At 35.3% G+C, this 19541-nt stretch overlaps 1 protein-coding gene across 2 annotated transcripts; it reads right to left on the reverse strand.

Annotated features, from left to right (window-relative positions):
* Window positions 1-669: 669 nt before the first annotated feature.
* Window positions 670-17095, reverse strand: LOC107870766 (WD repeat-containing protein 26 homolog). Of its 2 annotated transcripts, none has more exons than XM_047413095.1 (5): window positions 16612-17095; window positions 13691-14569; window positions 7986-8087; window positions 2238-2867; window positions 670-1054 (listed from the first exon to the last, which is right to left on the reverse strand). In XM_047413095.1, the coding sequence occupies exons 2-5, from the start codon at window positions 14471-14473 to the stop codon at window positions 839-841; spliced, it is 1731 nt and encodes a 576-aa protein (XP_047269051.1). In that variant the 5' UTR covers window positions 14474-14569; window positions 16612-17095; the 3' UTR covers window positions 670-838. The 2 variants fall into 2 exon arrangements, with proteins under 2 accessions (XP_047269051.1, XP_016572893.2); XM_016717407.2 differs by having other exon boundaries at window positions 14741-17046.
* Between the last annotated feature and the right edge of the window lie 2446 nt (window positions 17096-19541).

A 19541-nucleotide genomic window follows, 5' to 3' on the forward strand; every position in this document is an offset into this window, starting at 1 on the left:
AAAAAAAGACATTTTGTAGGTCTTTTCTTGTAGGGGTAAAAAAAACAGTCTCACTTAAAACAAGGGTCATTTTTGTAATTTACCCCATCTAAAATGACCAAAATAGCCTTAATTCATGTATACTCTTATTGATCTAAATCGTAAAATTTGTAAGCAATACTTCATCAAAAATCTAAAATCAAATACATGGTCCATATATGCCATTTTTAATGCACTGAACCACACATCCGGCAAAACAAAAGTGTATGCACCAAGTAGTCCGACGATCATTAATCTCAGTAGCACAACTTCGTGCGAGAACCAAACACACTAAATAGAATATTTAAGGATAGAGTGCCTCGGAAGGAAAGGAGAGAGAGGGTGTATGGAGGGGGCCAGATAGGCTGAAAGATGATGGTAGATCCAATTATATTTCCCTTTTGTTAATTTGTTTCCCATTAAGGACATTATTGAGCACAAATAAGGATAAACTGGATTATCTAATGTAAGAGAGCTAGTGGAGAAATATTATAGCAAACTGGCATCATGACATGCAACCAGTTTAAAGCCTGGCCGAGTCAGTTGAATAGCAATGGAATCTTGAATGCAGATTGACACATTCAATGAAGTAGCCGGTACAGCAGAAGAGCTTAAGCTTAAAAGATCCTAAATTTAATCACAAAAAGAAAACAATAAAAAACTAGAATACACATTTACTGCCGGACTTAATGTAGATTTCACATTCCTGCTTGTCATAAATGTTCACTTGACATTGATGTAAAAGAATCTACATAGAAAGAAATGGTAAAGAAAAGGGATCTAGTTAACTTTACATTACCCTACTTTGCCTTCCAGACGTCTAAGTTCCCCCATTGCAGTAATGTACACCATTACTAACTGTCTCATTATGTTTAACGTCTACTTGATTCAAGCCCCATATGCGAATAGTATGATCATCACTTGCAGATGCCAACATATGAGGATTTGCTGGGTTCCAGCTAACACAGTTGACTGTTCCAGAATGTCCAGCCAATGTCTCAACAAGTTCTCCTGAGCTTTTGTGCCATATATAAACCTGAAAATATGGTATGGGTAATACATGCAAAGAGAAAATCTCAATATGATAAGTGCCTTGCAGAACATTAAATAGATACAAGTCAAAGGAAGGATTACTTTAGGGGTCACAAGTCCGTCCGCTGATGATGGAATGAAAAGCGAAAGGGAATCAGAGACTTGGATTTCAGAATTGATGCAGAATTAGGGTTTGAAAGTGATCAATGAAACAGAAGAAATAAGCAAATTTTCCTAGAGGCTATTTCATACAAGATATATTATCTCACAGAACAATTACTGTGATCTGTGTCCAATGACAAGTAACAGCAAAAGTGCCTTGTTGACACTGACATCTCAATGTGTACTTCTCAATGAAACCAAAAGTGAATTATACACAAAGGTTACATTCTGACAAGTAATGTTCCATCTATTCCATTTTATTTGACATCATTACTATTTCAGAGTACTTTAGAATGTTTGATCCCATATTACTTTATACAACTTACAATATTTCAATTCAGTTTAACTAATAAAATTTCAAACTTTGAAGTCATAATGTTTTCTACTACTTCTCAACCATTATACTAGAATTTTCTTCCACTGCCACTAATATAATAACTAAAAGCTCTGTTTCCAATCAAAATCTATTATATAAAATGAAACAGATGAAGGAATACCCTTTATCCTAAAAATTTACCCCAAACAAGATTGATTGCTGTTCCCACCCAATACCTTCAATTAGGTTTTCAAAAAGACTGGATCTCCTTATTCTCAAATAGGCATTTTTCTACTTGCTTTTATTCCTAAAAGGAAAAATAAAAAACATCAAAGCACAAATTGGATCATTTTTGTCTCGGGACATATTTAACCCCCCCACCCCACCCCCTTTTTTTTTAAATATGGAAGTTAGAATCAATGTAACCCTAGTCCTAAAAGATTGACCCCAAACTAGCATACCCGTCTCAGTTATTATTGGCGATTACTGTTTTTTGGGTGATCTGGTAAATCTGTAGTTTTCATTCATTCAGCATACAAAGGATGCAAATGAGTTACTATTGTCAATTGCCACTACGATGTGCACACTAGAAATTTGATATTTGGAACACGAGGTATGTCATGGTGAGTAAAGGAATATGTCACAAGTACATCACAAGATATAGATTATACTGGCGATGATTGTGTTTCTTGATCAACAAGAGGAGTACCTGTGAGTCCTCACTTCCACTGGCAATAAATGCTTGATCCAGTCCGCCAAAGCAAGATCTTACAACAAAGCGTGAACGTTTATGCCCATTATATTTGGATATGAGTTTGACAGTGCCCTCTATATCCCACAGATGTATTTCTTGATTCAAAAGGCTGACTAATAAATACTTGTTGTCTGTGGACAATACAAACGAAGTAATTGTTTGATCCTCCTGAATTACTTTCTCTGCTTTTGATTCCCATCCAAATAATAGTATCATATTGTCTCTACAAACAGAGACTACATGCTTCCCATCACTAGTTATCCCCAAGTCTGATATTCTAATAGTTCGATGGCCTTTCCAACTCTCCAACTCTTTCCCTTCAAGATCCCACAGGCTAATGCTTTTATCTGAAACACCACATAATATCCTGTTCCCATCAGGAGCCCATCCACACGAGATCAAACCAAGACCATTTTTTTCGTAAATATGTATACAATCGCCTGATTCAACATCCCACCGTCTGACAACTTCCTCTACTCCACAGGTGAGAAGTTGATGGTCATTAGGGCTCCATGACATATAGGAGACAGGTTTCTGGTGACCAGAAAACCGGTGCTTCACGCAGATTAAACCATCCAATTTCACCTACAAAGAATAGAAAGCTGAGAGCTGAAAAAGATCACAAAACTTTGTTTATCACAATACTCTCCAAAATAAGTTCCAACTGTATATAATACTATCACATTTCCAGAGAGCTTCATACTCTCTTATTTCAGTGCCTCCTGCCTGAACCCAAAAGCAGCTCACAGAAAAAGTAAGTTCAGTTCTCTTTCACACTGTTATCAATTACGAAGCAACACAAGGAGGAGAACGATCCTTGCACATCATACGTATCAACAACAAGAATGCATGAACGCAACACATGACAAATCAAAAAGATCCAATACAAGTACAAACTACAAGACAGTTGCAGGAATGTTGGAATAATACTACTTGAATGCAACTGAGAAAATAGTCACAAACAATAATCTGCATGTGGGGACTGTGGGGAAGGAAAGAAACAAAGGAACACATCATATTTTGAAGGAACCTACAATCCCTTTTTTGTGGAACCTACGTGATAGCATCCAGTCTAGCCCACTTGCATTAAAATTGACGGGCTTCAATGTGAATCAAGAAGAACTTATGATGGAAGAAAAAACTAAGAACGAGCCCGAGAATTCTGGAGAAGCATGGGCTAAGTGCTATACATATTTCACGATTCAAGTCCAAGTCCAAACAGAAGAAGATTGGGCCATATAAGTTTTGATTAAATTTGTGAACTTTTCCTTCTTTTGTTAGGGATTTATTTTTTATATTATTTTCCTAGTTTAAAGTTTCCTAGTTTGAAGTTTCCTAGATTTATTTATTTCCATAAAAGTAGAATTCGAAACCCATGCTATTTGGGATAGGTTTTTTGACAATATTATTATTAATTGAGAGTTTCTCTTATTTACACATTTGTGTGTGGCTACTTGGGATTTATCTTGCAACCCTATAAAAACGATTCTTTAGGAGGTAAGATTAATTCTTAATTTGATATCTTAGGTTTCAATTAAAGTTAATTAAAAAAGGTGATTAGTCTTATACTAATTGTTGTCTTTAGTTTCTTTGAAATAGGGGTCTAGATCACTTTTGATCTAAGTTCTTGAATTGACTCAATTAGTATCATAATTAGTCTTAATCCGCTAATTTTGAATACTAAGATCAACTAGGGTTCTTAGCACTTAAACCTCGAAATTGGGGATTTTATTCTCCAATTTTGCCTATCTTTAATTTCTTGCCTATAATCTTAGTATTTTCGTTTCCGCATTATTTTCTTGTTCATTAACGTAACCCGATTGTTATCAAGTGGTATCAGAGCGATTCTATCAAGGTTTCGTTCTTGATAATTCTTGGGAGTTCCGTAGTAAAAAAAAAAGGTTGCTTTAGATCAAGAAATTCCAAATTTATTGTGTTTGTTGTTTTCCAACATCAAGGAGGAAAAACCGAGAAGAGGAAAAATTTAGATTTTTTTCCAATTGGTTTTTTTTCTTGTCTCACCAAACCCAATCCATCTGGGAGTTGGTAATTTTTTTTTTAATCTCTACATCTTACTTCTAAAGGGATTGTTACTAGTAGGGTTAATATATAAATTCTAAAGGAATCAGCCAAAGGTTGTAATTTGAGTGGGAAAAGGCAAGAGGGGTGAGATAAAAAAAAAGAGCCAAATTGAGAGTTTTTGTTTTCTTTAACTTTAGGAGATGTCTCAAACCGTAAAGGATATTGATGCTGGGAGTCAAAACAATGGCATTGCCGAGGCACTTAGAAGGATTTTTGCTCGACTCGATGCATTAGAGGTCACCCAAAACCCACCTAATCAGGTGAATATAACTGATTTAAGGGGAAGTGTTTTTCATACAAGGTACGGGATAAAGGATAATATTTGGTCTATGATAATTGATTTTGAAAGTAATGCTAATGTGATAAGCTCATACGTGGTGGAGAAGTTGAAACTTACATGCATCAAACACAATGATTTCGGTAAACTGAAAGTGACTAAGCAATGAATGATTTCTTTCTCCATTGGAAGGTACTCTGATAATGTTCTTTGTGATGTAATTCCAATGCAAGATTGTCATATCAAGCTTGGGCGTTCCTAGCAGTTTGATAGGAATGCAATTTATGATAGGGGGAAGAATAGAGTTTCTCTTGAGCTAAACGAAAGAAAATATAAACTTGTACCTTTAACTCTATTCCAAGTTTATGAAGATCACAAATGTGTGAAAGAAATAATGAAAAATTTTGAGAGAGAAAAGAATGATAGGGTAAGGGGGTGTATGTTGATATTCCAAGAAAGGAAAAAAGAAAAGTTGTGTTGTGTGAAGAGAATGGGATGTCAAGTGAGGTCAAGAGAAAAGAAAGGAGATATGATCATGAGAGTAATAAAGAGGGATAATAATAAGGTAAAGAAAGAGAACCAAGGGAGTTTGAGTGAGGTTATTTCTTATTCTAACTCTAACCTTCCTACTTCTTCTTTTAGTTGCTTTGATTCACTTATAGATACTCACGGAAAAGTTTGCATTGAAAAGCCTTCATTGGATGAACTTAATACTAAGGTGGTTGAAACTACATGTCCCATTGAGCAAGTGTTTGTTCATAAGAAGGATATAAGTAAAGAGAATTATTTTGGACTTGTCCAAGATGAGACTTATGACAAGAAATCCAATAAGGCAGATGTAGATCTAACGCCAATGAGCAAGGAAAAACGAGGTGATATTATTCTTTTGCTACATAAGACCAAATTAAGGCATAACTCCTGAAGTCTTGGTGATTATAAGGTTAAAAAAATGTTTGCTACTAGTGATGAGGAAATCCATGACTATTATGATACAAGTGATCAAATGCCCATTGTTGAACCTATTCATGATTCCTTGTTGGTGAATTTGAGTAGCTACTTAGAATTTAATGGAGATTGTATTTTGAGATTGAAAGATTCTTCTAACCTTCTTGAAAATTCCTATGCATATGTGGAAAAATCTTTGAGAAGTGTAATTGATGATGCTTGGCTATATCATAAAAGTGTTAAATTTGATACATATTTTATGGAGCTTATGGCGTCTTTAACAAGCCCAGTGGAGTACTTTATTGATAGAGCTAAATTGGGGAGGCACATATCATTCCCTACGTCATCTAAACGTGAAAATTGTTGTGCTCATACAAGGAAGAGAATTTTCTATTGGGATGATGATGTCCACATGCTTTATAAAGATGTATTTATACATGCAAGGATTAATTGGGTTAAGTAGACACATGGTCACTATCTTGTTTTGTTCCTACCATTGTTGCTTTCAAGTAATGAATGTTGTTTACTATTGTATGTCTTCTTGATTTTGCGATATTCCAATGTGAGGACGAATTGTTTTCAAGAAGAGGGGAATGATAGAATCCAGTCTAGCCCACTTGCATTAAAATTGACGGGCTTCAATGTGAATCAAGAAGAACTTATGATGGAAGAAAAACCTAAGAACGAGCCCGAGAATTAAGGAGAAGCATGGGCTAAGTGCTATACATATTTCACGATTCAAGTCCAAGTCCAAGTCCAAGCGGAAGAAGATTGGGCCATATGAGTTTTGACTAAATTTGTGAACTTTTCCTTATTTTGTTAGGGATTTATTTTTTATATTATTTTCCTAGTTTAAAGTTTCCTAGTTTGAAGTTTCCTAGATTTATTTATTTCCATAAAAGTAGAATTCGAAACCCATGCTATTTGGGATAGGTTTTTTGACAATATTATTATTAATTGAGAGTTTCTATTATTTACACCTTTGTGTGTGGCTACTTGGGATTTATCTTGCAACCCTATAAGAACGATTCTTTAGGAGGTAAGATTAATTCTTAATTTGATATCTTTGGTTTCTATTAAAGTTAATTAAAGAAGGTAATTAGTCTTATACTAATTATTGTCTTTAGTTTCTTTGAAATAGGGGTCTAGATCACTTTTGATCTAAGTTCTTGAATTGACACTGTTAGTATCATAATTAGTCTTAATCCGCTAATTTTGAATACTAAGATCAAATAGGTTTCTTAGCACTTAACCTCAAAATTGGGGATTTTATTCTCCAATTTTGCCTATCTTTAATTTCTTGCCTTTAATCTTAGTATTTTCGCTTCCGCATTATTTTCTTGTTCATTAACGTAACCCGATTCTTATCACTACGGCTCAGTACAGAAAATTAACATGAACTGTCTGCAGTTCTTTTATTTTTGGTGTAAGAACTCCTACATGATGCAGAATCGTTAATAGAAATTATAGAATACTTGTAAGAACAGCAAGGAGCTCCTTTTTTTTCCTTATTTTGGAAAGCAAATATAATCTTCATATCCTTTGTGCAGCTGATATTAATATATGTTACCTTTCTGAAAAAAAAAACAAAAATACCAACTCTTTTTTACGAGTACATAGATTAGCGCTGATTTCCAAGAATAAAGCTTAATATCTTTAAACAACAACAGTATTATAGCTTGATCAGTGATTAAAAAAAATTGACAAAGGTAACATACCAGTGATAAAATTTTATGAAAGCCTATAAATGTGGAAAAAGGATAAAAATAAAAAATTAATACTACTTAAGTTTCTTCTTTTTTTCTCTTTTTTTGTCAAGAAAATCAAGTTGCACTAACATTAGTTGAAATCTATGTTTCAGGAAAGAATATAACACAATGAAATAATCTGTTACTTTACCAGAAAAAGATTAAGCCCAAGATACTTGTAGGTTTCCCTATTCAAAAGACCAAATAGTAAACACCCTTACAATATATCACGTACGATTGATGAATAATCAAGCATCACAGTTTTACTAGATTATTTCCTCAAGATTAGCAGTCCCTTAACTGTCACATAGATAAGGAAGAAGAATTCACACTAGTGATGAAGATACTAGATTCTGACTATAACATATGTTTTCATAATTCATAGTTAGGGTATTTGTGAACTATATTTTATCCCCAAATCTTGAGCAAATAATCAGGTAAAAAGATTCCCAAGAAACTCTACTGTCTCCTATTTCACCGTCCTCCAATATTAACTCATCAATAGAAATGTAGAAGCCCATAGTAAACCAGGATGGTAACAGATACAATAAAAGGAGGAAACAAAATTCAGCTGAAAGTGATGTGGATTAATGATCTAATAATGAAATATCAATAGAGGATATGACAAGTAATCTTCAAGAGGATAGTCACCTCCCATAAGATCACCAAACAATCAGCAGCTGACGAGGCCAAGTATTTTCCGTCATGGGAGAACTGTAAGAACCATACCTCATCACTGTGATCTTGTAATATCTGATGCATTAAATCAAGGAAGAAACAATTAGACATCAAGTGCTAACAAAAATATATCTGCAGAAATAAAGTCACAGAAATAGAGTCAAGTTACCCGACATATCACTGAAAGTTCAGAAATAATCATCAGTATTGGAAACGATGTTTTTTTGGGGGGATAATGAAAAGGAAAGTTGGTTATCAGAAAAGCAGATAGTGATTCATATAACTGGTAAACGAGAACAACGGAAAAGCCAATGAAGTTAAACATTAATGAGAATGTAAAATTTTATTGACTTGGTGTCCACCTCCCCCTCTCTCCCTATCAGTTTAATTAGTGACTCACTGTGTGGTTGGTCACATTGGCTGGTCTAATACCCTACATAAAGAGAGGGGAATGGGGCGATGGGTAGTATAATTAGAATGAACAAACCCAAACAGTTGAATGAGAATAGTGGCACTCTCATTAAGGCCTCGTTTGTTTGCACTTAGAGAAGGTCTTAATCTTAATCATTCAAATCCCATCATTAAGTTGTTTGTTTTTCAGATCTGAATCTTAATCATTCACAGTTTAATCATTAAGTCTTTTAAAATTTTACAATCACTTGGGAATTCGAATAATTTGGATAATTTAATTCCATAACAAAATCTTAATACCATTAAGTTGTCTATCCAAATTTCGACAAAATTGACAATTCACTATTATATCCAAATTTATACAAAATTGACAGTTCACTATTATATCCATCCACTTTCACCACAAACTACCACCACTTACCATTATCAACTACCAACAACAACAACCACCACGCCATCAATACTACAATCATCTGTCATAAACACTAGCCACCATTTTTAGTTGCCAACACCAATTACTACCAACAATCACTACCATCTGACACCACTATCTATCGTCAACCATTATCATCATTCAGCACCATTTGCTATCAATACCATCCATCACAGCACTAGCCACCTATGTTGCTCGGACTCGAGTGCGGGTGTCCGATACGGGTACGGATCTAAAGGTCGGATCCTTCACTGTCTCAATTTAAAAATTCGGGGATATGGATCTAAGGATGGATACGGGTGCGGGGATTCGGCGAAAAATAATTTAAATATCTAAAAATAGAGTTATAAAATATAAATTTTGAGATATTATGTGAAAAACTTGAGGAGAAAATATTTTTCAAGAAGAAAATCCTAAAAGGAGATAAAAAGAAAAGCAATAACATAGAAATTTCTATATACAAGGTATTCCATTTTCTTCAATTTCACCTTAACTTTTATTTTGATTATACAATTTCTTAAATTTGTCCGGACTTTCCCAGTAGATTTTGGTCAAAGTACCCAAAATCGGTTGACCATATCGGGTACGGATCCCACACCCACACCCATGTCGTGTTGACACGGGTGCGGCACCGAAAGTGAAGAGTCCGAGTAACTTAGCTAGCCACCATTTTTAATCGTCGCCACCAACCTTCATTACCACAAACACCACCCATCACTATAGACAATCACCACCATCAGCCACCACTATATATCGTCAACCATTGCCATCATTCACCACTATTTGCTATCAATAACATCCACCACACTCATCAGTTGGTATCACCAACTACCACCATCCTTGACCACAATTACCATCCACCATCACACTACCAACCATCATACAATGTTTTAAAAAATATTTTCTTGATATAATATTAGATTAATCTATTATTTTATATATATATATATATATATTTAGACAAGTTTTATATATTCAAATGTTGAGAAAACAACTAATCTTATTTATTTAGTATCTCTTAGTACGACATATTACTGTTCAGATGTATTCTCGAATTCAAACATCTAAATCTTAATGCACATCTTAATATTCAGATGTGTATTGATATTCAAACATCTTAGTCCTAATTAAAACAAATGAAACCTAACACTTCCAAAAGCTATTACGTCAAGAAAGTGAAGATACCCAACCACAGAAATGTCATCATAAGGTCATGTTGTACCATTATTTGAAATGCAAACCTTATTTTGTATCTTTCCCGATGTGATATAGTTGGAATAAATATTGACAAGCTATACCAGCTTGAAGATAAGATCTCAAAATTAAGATCCTCAAGTTAAGTGTAGGTCTTTTGGGGAGTTAATGGTCCATGTAGCCTTCCCACAAACAAAGTAAAAAATTTTACATCGCTTCATAAAGGATAAGATAGCATTTCAAAATCTTTATGCGCTCATGTCAAAACGACTTAATTCAAGGAGAAGAGTGGGTGACAAGAAGGATATTTAAAGAGAGAGAGAGAATTAGACATACAACGATCACATAAAACATCTCACACACATTTATGTCTATGACCATCACAATTTGGATACTTGAGAACGACTACATAACAAATTCGATGAAGCACACTCTATAGTTTTTTCAGTTAGAGAGCACGTTTCATATATGTATGGATTATTTTCAAGGATGTTAAGTGCCAACAAGTAATAATATTTAAAGTCAAGTACCAACAAGAAATACTATTTAAAGTCAAATGAAAATTTAGAACCCCAAAAGATGGACACCAATTGCTCAGAAGAAGAGAAATAGTAAAAAGAGAGTAAATATGGAACGAAGTAGAGGGTAGAAAAGAAGAATTGCAAATATGACAATATACATATAATATTCTAGTTGTCCAAAATAGAATCTACACTTGCAATTCGCCTTGTGACACAATCATTAAACCATTTGATCAATCAAAGTTAAGTCAACGAGATGTGTAAGCTAAATTTCATTGTTAAAGTAGGAATAGTCTTTTACAACAACAACAACAACACACCCAGTATATTCCCACAAAGTGAGGTCTGGGGAGGGTAAAATGTACGCAGTCCATACCACTACCTCCGAAGAAGTAGAGAGGTTTCCGATAAACCCTCGGCTCAAGAGAGAAGGAATAATCTTTTACAGAATATGTATATTGAACAAGCTTTAATGTGAAGGTGCTCCTACTAGAGAATCATGTACAATCATATTTGCATTGCTTGCATGTAATGTGTAATAGGGAAAGACTTATCAACAATTAGATAATACATGACAAATCACGATTACAATGATCATTAGCAGTATGAAAGAGCAAAGACTTGTGCGCCATGTTACATAGCTTTCATCTATTGCACTCTAGATTCTTGATTAGAGTTCATTATCTAAATAGAAAAACAGTAGGTATCATCATTCTTTAATATGCTTAAGAATTAAATGCATCATCTTTTGGACCATGGACTATTAATTCCAATGTCTTAGATCACATCTCTAGTAACAGAAATATTTTTCTAGTTCTTCCCTTCAACCATTTTTTTGGATGATCGTGGTGTCCGGGCCAACTTTCACGCAACTCGACTAAATCCACGAGATACCAACCACCTCCCACAAGCAACAAGTATCAGGTAACTTTGGTGGACAGACAAGACTAGAACACATGGGAAGAATCAACTAGTGTTTTTTGTCTCCTCAGGGATTTAAACCCGAGACCTCATGGTTCTTAATCTACTTCACTGACCACTAGGCCACACCCTTGGGTGCTTCCCTTCAACCTCTACAAATATCATCCTAACTAATAGATCAAAACTTGTAGTCAAAGGAATAGGAAGGCTCATCCTTTGCCTTCCCTTTTAACTCCACTCTTGTTGCAAGCCAATACGATCTATATCCATATCATTAGTAAATCAACCAAATATCCAATTTACTTCTATGACTTTCTTTTCTTTTCTTTTTTTAAGAAAGGTAACTTAATTACTTCTATGACTTTCTTGTTGAATATGTTCTTGTGAAAAACTTGCCTTAGCTATCTAGAACAAACACACTTACCACTGCCACCTGGGACATTACAATATATCTTCACCATTTAAGTTCTTTGACTTGTCTTGTTCCGAATGTGAGCTGTAACAACTGGGAAACAAGCCCGTGCTTCTTCATGAAACAAGTTAACAATAGGCAAAACTATTTATGATGATTTTCTTAACTTTTTGTTTTTTCGAGAATGAATAAAAGCCAAACTAATTCTAATTTAGACTTTATTTACTGCATTCGTTTGTTAATGACTTTTTTTTTATAAGGTATTCCCTTGTTGGTGACTATTCTCGTTGCACTTAATTATTCATCATATTATGTCTGCACTACTTGTCCCAAAAGCTTATTCTTTTACCATCACCTTTAACTCAAAAGGCTTTTGGCACTAGAGTGTAGAGTCTTCCAAGCCTTTCATGATGTTTCTCAATAAATCGCATTTGAATGGAAAGCATCAAATTTCTTTTCCACCACTCTCCCTCTGTTTTGTGCTATCATCCCTCCCATAATGATTACTCCTCCAAATCAAATCTCCAAAATCATTTTCCACAAAGAGCTTGAAAATCATGAGGACTTTTGCTCCAAGTCATTCTCATTTTCTCAATTGCAATTTCATAACTTACCAAGTGAAAATCTTGGACCCATCCACAACATCCAAAAGGAAACTTCTTCGCAGTCTCAAGTTTTTAAGTCTCACTACTCACTGCAGCCTAATCAGTGACATACATTATGTAGGGATGCTTGAAAGTATACTCTTTAACTAGTATGTCCTTCCCCTTTTTGAAGTATACCTCTTTTTCCACCTTGCACGTCATTTCTCAACTCTCGCAGTCCCCGAGTTCCACACTGCGTTAGCCTTTTGAGGCAATAATGGGAAATCTACTGAAGTGCTTAGCCGCAAAGCTACTTGAATATGTTTTGACCAAGTCTGGATCATCAAATCAGCCGCAAAGCTACTTGAATATGTTTTGACCAAGTCTGGATCATCAAACCAGTAAGCTAGTTTTAAATGAAGTTCATCTTGCAGGTATTGAGAGCGGATAGCTATTCCAATGTTGATCTTCCTTTTGTAACATTGACTCAGGTTATGATTGTGATACAAGCAACAACAACTACTAGAACATGGCCATACAAGAACTAGATAAGATTGAATCCCGCCGAGTAAAACTCTAGTTCAAAACCAACTGAAAAAATTATAACACTATTCCACTATTAAGATCTTCAACAATACAGTTGCAAGTTTCTTGCTACACCATAACCTAAACAGTTATGCATATTTATAACCATCTCCACCTTTATATAACCCTAATTTCAGATAGCAAAATAGCCTATATGCTCCTTAGTTGCGCCTCCGGCTGAAAAATCTTACGTTTAAATACATAACGATAGCTCCCAAGTATTGCAGCATAAAATCTCAAACCTTTGATATACAGTCGTAAGACACCTTTGACAAGACATAACTTTGACATATAGAGCATGTTAAAGAATTGTCTTTTTACTTAAAAAACCCAAGGATCAACTCAAGCAGTGATTTGACGCTTTCCACTGTCAGAGTGACTTCTATAGTACTCAGACAGAGATAAAATAAACAATGCAACAATCCTGTAAATTAACACAATATAAAACGTAAAGTATGAGCTTGATCAATACTTGTCATCATGAAATTTATAATCTTTCTATATAAAACCAAAACACAAATGGATCAAAGTATTAGGGGATTCTAAGGAGCATTAAACATTTCTAACAATAAATACTAGAATGATAAAGCTTGAACAGGTTGAAAGTATCAAGTAACCTGCAAAGTTTGAGATGGAATTTGATCTCTTCCGCACTGATGATCAGTGAGCAAAGACATCTCACCTACCAAAGAGTTGTGAAATCTACAAGCATCTAGTTGCAAGTCAAGAGCCTGTTCGACGAGATGTACCAATCTCTGTTCACGAATTATGACTGTGGGGGGAAGCAATTTTTGCAATTCCTCAAGGAGCTTTGTTCGTGAATTTGCTCTCACAACATCTTGACCAACCCGCTGTGAAGGTGATAAAATGCATAAAGAAAGCTCACGGACTCTATCATTGTTTATGCAAAGAGATCCAATCTCAGTTCTCAATGTCTTTAGAGCATCCATGATATTGTTTCCATCCAACAGTTCAAAAAACTTCTGCTCCAATATCACAAATGATGCCAATTTAATAATTTTTTCATCCATTAGACCAATTTTATGTAAAGAGGCTACACTTTCATCCCATTTACCATTAAGGATTTGCTGCATAAATAACTTTACTACAGCAGATTGCAAAGGTATCCCAGACTCTTCTTCTAGAAGTGCACCAGTTATGTTATAACCAAGAGAATATAATGCCTCTGCTAGAATTCGCACAAATTCAACTTTCTTAACAACCCTTTTTGCACCAACAACATCATCGTCCCCTTGACAAACCAGGGGGCGAGCCATCAAGTCATCCAGTGAGCGACTTGCAGGATCACTCAGAAGTGTACTCTTTGAAAGATCTCCGGATTTTCTGGAGGATACTTTCACACGTTTTGATGGTGGTTCATCATCCTCTGCACGTCCCATAAATATGTACCTCAGCCCATATATAAAAACAGGGGGGAAATCACAACTTCAAGTTGAAATTGCAATCTAAGTCCTTCAATGATTAAAAAAAGTGCCCTACATAATACCACAAATGGGAGACTTTAAAAAGCTATTAAAACAAAACAGCTAAATAGAAAGAAGGACAACACAGAGATATGATGCCTAAAAACTTCCAAGATAAGAAAAATGACAATAGAGAGACAATGAGTCATAAAACCTATTATTAACCAGCATATAGATTAGTACCTATGCCGTAGACAAATTATCTTCAATCTATTATATACTAGTTTCTTGGATAATGGACACATTATCAATATAACCACATGTGCTGCCAAGTTAGAGAAAAAACAGCCTTCTCAACATCCCTTATCACCACAAAAAAAAGAAAATTTTGAATTACGCACAATTGCTAAATAAAACTCGAGTAAAAGATATGAGAACCTGGAGTTGCATCTAATAGAATAAGAATTTTCTTACTATCAACAAACCAAGAGAACGTCACCTTCGTATATGCAAAGCTACATCTATAAACAAGGTTAAGAGCATTAATCCAACGAGAGTGGGAGAGTGAGACACAGGAAAAAGGTAGGGAATAGCGTGACTTAAAATCTTAAACAACAGATAGCCTAAATCGAACAACCAGATTCAGTACTAATTATTTTTCAAAAAACAATAATACTTCATAAGAGGAGCCCTAGCGCAAATACTAAAGTTGTTTCCATGTGACCAGGAGGTCAAAGGCTCGAGCTGTGGAAACAACCTCTTGTAGGAATGTAGGTTAAGGGTGCATACAATAAACCCTAGTGGTCTGGCCCTTCCCCGACTCGGTGCATAGAGGGAGTTTAGCGCACCGGACTGCTCTTTTGTATTAACATAACTTCAATGATGCTCCTACTTGTTTCCTTTATCAGTATTGTTTAGTTACAAGCCATATGATCACAAAGCAATACAGTGTAAAAATAGATGCAAATAAAAAACCCTCCGATCCTACATAAAATGGATGACGTGTAGTGGCGTAAACCATATGTTATCCATGCAAACACCTAATCATACATTTCTCAAGTGCGGCTATTAATATTTCCTCCTCCCCTATATCTTCTTAGTATGGGTAATTAGTGCTCAAAGGTTATGCTAAATATTAATGCACAACTCCCTCCATATGTGAGGCTCTTGATGTTGAAAGTCTAACAAAAGAAAACCTGCAAGGTACATTAGTCAATATCAACTTGATAGCTCCATCTATAATTGCTTGTCCACTTAGAAGAGTTTTTTAACCCAAGAAAGCAAATGAACTGATGCTTGAAATACTAATAGTAAGGTGGAGTTCTCAACACAATCTCAAACTGTTAGAGAGTAAATCTTCGCAAGAGTTGACTACAAACAACCAGTCTCCTGCACCGCTATATACCTCAAGTGATACCTATTGCCAACACAAAGTCAGTGTCATAGAAATAGCTTGGAGCAACAACTTCTTGCAGTGACCATGACCATGACAGTGATAAGCCATTAGACCCTTAAGCGTAATTGACCTTATTCATACTTATCAAATTTCCAAGTATGTTACCACAGAAAATATTATTAAAAAGACGGAATCAATCAACAACACTGATTTCTAAACTAGTTGAAGTCGACTATATGAATCATCTATATCCATTTTCAGGCCCACTTCTTTCCAGCATAGATAAATTTGTTTATTTTAAAACAAATTAGGTGTTCTCTAAGGCTAGAGACTCTAAATCTTAAACATTAACCTACAAGTCACTAACACCAAAATCCAGTCCAACAATGGTGAAGGTATTGCTTCATTAAACTTAGTCGTTCTATAAATAGAAAAGAGCAACGATTGGTAGAATATGTTCATTGAGGGATTCACATTTAGTCACCAGAGTCCTAAAGTTCAAGATATGCATAAAAACAATATAAGCGACTAAAAACATAATCCTCTTAGTTAACGAGCAGATTGCTCTGGTCCCATCAGAATGAATGAAATTGCTCACAATCCTTAAAATAGCATCAAATAAATCCATATGAAAGATCAAGATTCAAAATTCAGGTGTGGCAACTTGCCAACTCCTAAAATACCCATTCCTGTAAAAGTAAAAGAACTATAAAATTACCACAAAAGGGTATCAATAGATGTGCATAGAATCACCAATACCCTGACGTTTCAGATCAAAATGATACACAGATAGATCAAAAAAGAAAAACCGGTGAATTAGATTGATAACCCAAAAGGAAGAGATGATAGTATAATATTTTCTCTTCTTAGTGAGAAAGCAATCAGTGGATTGCTGAACAAACTGAGGAATAGACGCAAATGAAGATAGCTGAAGAGAAAGTATGGTGCTCAGGTTTGATCGGCATGATATGTAGAGATTGGGTCTTGGTTAAAAGGCGGTTCGTGGAGGGGCAGATGTAAAGAGGCGGAGAAATGGGGCTCGGTTTGTATGTCTTTATGGGTATCGGATCTTGCGTGCTCTAGGACACACTGAAGGGAAGGGTTACCCATTAGAGCAAATCAATACAAATGCATTTTTAGGTTCGTCTGCTAATAAATTTTGGATAAGCTTTGATTTTATTTTAATTTTTGATTTGAAATGTTAGTTAATCTCGAGATTGTTTTATATCCATTTATAAATGGCAGAATATAATTATTTTTTAAAATATTCCTTCTTTTTCCTTCTTGCTTTGTAATTATCCTCTAGTTTATTTCCTCAATTTGTGTCCAGTTTCAGCGTTTCGAGCCTTCCTATAGTGGCTACAGGTCATTTGTGACTTGCCGGAACTATCGGTTCGATTAACAGATAGTTCATTTGGAATTTAGTCTCATTTTCCTGTTTTGGAGCTTTCGTTATTTAGGATTTGGTCTCGGACTAGAATTCCTAATAGATGATTTCGAATGAAAATTTCGACAACGCCATCATCTCCGGAATGTTGATTTTAGCCTAGGGGCCTTTGGCTCAGGTCCCAAGCCTTTTAGACTTGTTTTGGGCTACAGATTATATGAAAAATGGAACTATAGGTGCAGGCGCAATATCTAGATGAAATGATCTCGGATAAAAGTTTTGATGGTTCTATTGAGTCTGAAACGTCGAATTTGGTATGGTAGCATAGTCAGTCGCGCGCATGAGGTTCCGAACAAATCTCGAGCACCCGACCGAAGATCATTTTGAACTTGGTTAAAATATGGTGCATAGCACCTGATATGACCGTTTTAGCGCCTAATGGGTCGCTTTAGCGCTCAGGTCACTTTAGCGACCGTGGCTAAAAGAGAGTGAGTTCATAAATCCCGTGCATTCGTATATAATATATATATATATAGTGGATTGGTGATGATGATGGTTATTGAAAATCCTGGATCGAGATCAGATTGGTGTATATGGGTACTCCCGAACCCCCTAGGGGTCCCTTCATCCGTGAGTCGACGTGCCGAAGAAGTGAGGTCGTTGTAGGTGCTGCCTTTGCGAGTAGTTGAGTTGGAGGAGGTATATACACTGGGTTACTTTATGGTACTTAAATCGATTATGGTATTATGAATTCACTTTGGATCCATCCTTGCTACGCATTGCCTAGCACCAGTATGCATATATATTTATCAACCTTATGGAGGTTGCATAGGTATGGGTGATGAGTATTGCTTGCGATATATTGTGTGTTTTGATTGAACATTTTGGTTTATAGGGCCCTATTTAGGTATTATTTGTTCGGGCTAGCGGGTTACTGTATTACGTTATTATTATAGTTAGTTCGTGACAAGTTGATTATTGGATTGGTACTGAGATTCAAAGTGATTTTGATTCCTTTCTTTACAGTTGCTTTATTATATTGATAAGTATCTCATGTTTAGATGTATGTATTACAGATTCTGATTATGTTAGTACTAGTTCCTACTATAATTAGGAGGCCTTAAGATGCTAGTATGACTACGTAGGTTGTACTTTTAAGTTAGCCTTGTTTATGTATATGTATCTATTAATATCTAGTTATGATATTACCGTATATCCCGTTCTTCTTTCATTTATTTATGTTGTATATATATTCCTTGGCCTTGTATACTACTATATATATCCTTCTTCTGCTCTTCATTTGTATAATGGCTAGTGATGTGTGGTATATTACTTAGGTTTCAAGTATGAATGGAATAGGATAGTTAATCCTTATTGTCTACTTAGTCTTACTATGTTAGTTCTTGGATATTTGGGTGTAGTTACATTCTTGCTTGCATGTTATGTATATTTGCATTATCTTTGGAGTTCAGTGGGTAGTTGCCTACTGAGTACCATGTGTTTGGTACTCATACTATACTTTTACACCCTACAAATCATAACACGGATTCTCGCCGTTGTTGTGTGCGTCGTGCGGAACAGCTATGGTTCGAAGGCATAGTGTAACGCCCCGAAATATCCTCCCGGAACGTCACACGGTGCTTAAGGCTACAAGTAGCCCCAAGCTAACCATTTGAGCCTGTTACTATATATAATAACTTATTTTGAGATGAAATAAACAAAACGCTGGTACTATCACATCAAATGATAGGAAATGCAAAGAAAATACTTGGTCAAACGACCACAATACTGGAAATCTTAACATACTAACAATCTGATAACTAGTCTGACAAAGCCTCTACTACTTCATGAACTAGAGAGCCATTGGGATAGGTCCCTAACTGACTCAAACTGAACTAAAAGCAATAATATGTCTACTAACAATACTGAAATGTCTGAAGATAGGTCCTCGAACCATGAGGATCACCACTGTAGAGATGTAGACAAAGGTACTCAGAAATCATTGACGAGACTGGGACTGAGCACCTGAACCTACATTATAAAACAATGTAGCACATAGACGTATATGTGGATCAGCACTTGGAATGTACTGAGTATATGAGGGTGTATGTATGTACATAAAACAATATCCATGCTCTTTAATCAATTCATGCATGCAAATATGAATGACTCACATAGCTTAAATAAGTCTAACATAATAAGCTCATAAATCATGTAGAATGAAGCATGTAACACATATCTCGTGAGTCATTATCCTTTAG

This window comes from Capsicum annuum, chromosome 5 (genome assembly GCF_002878395.1).
Source record: "Capsicum annuum cultivar UCD-10X-F1 chromosome 5, UCD10Xv1.1, whole genome shotgun sequence".
Lineage (NCBI taxonomy): Eukaryota > Viridiplantae > Streptophyta > Magnoliopsida > Solanales > Solanaceae > Capsicum > Capsicum annuum.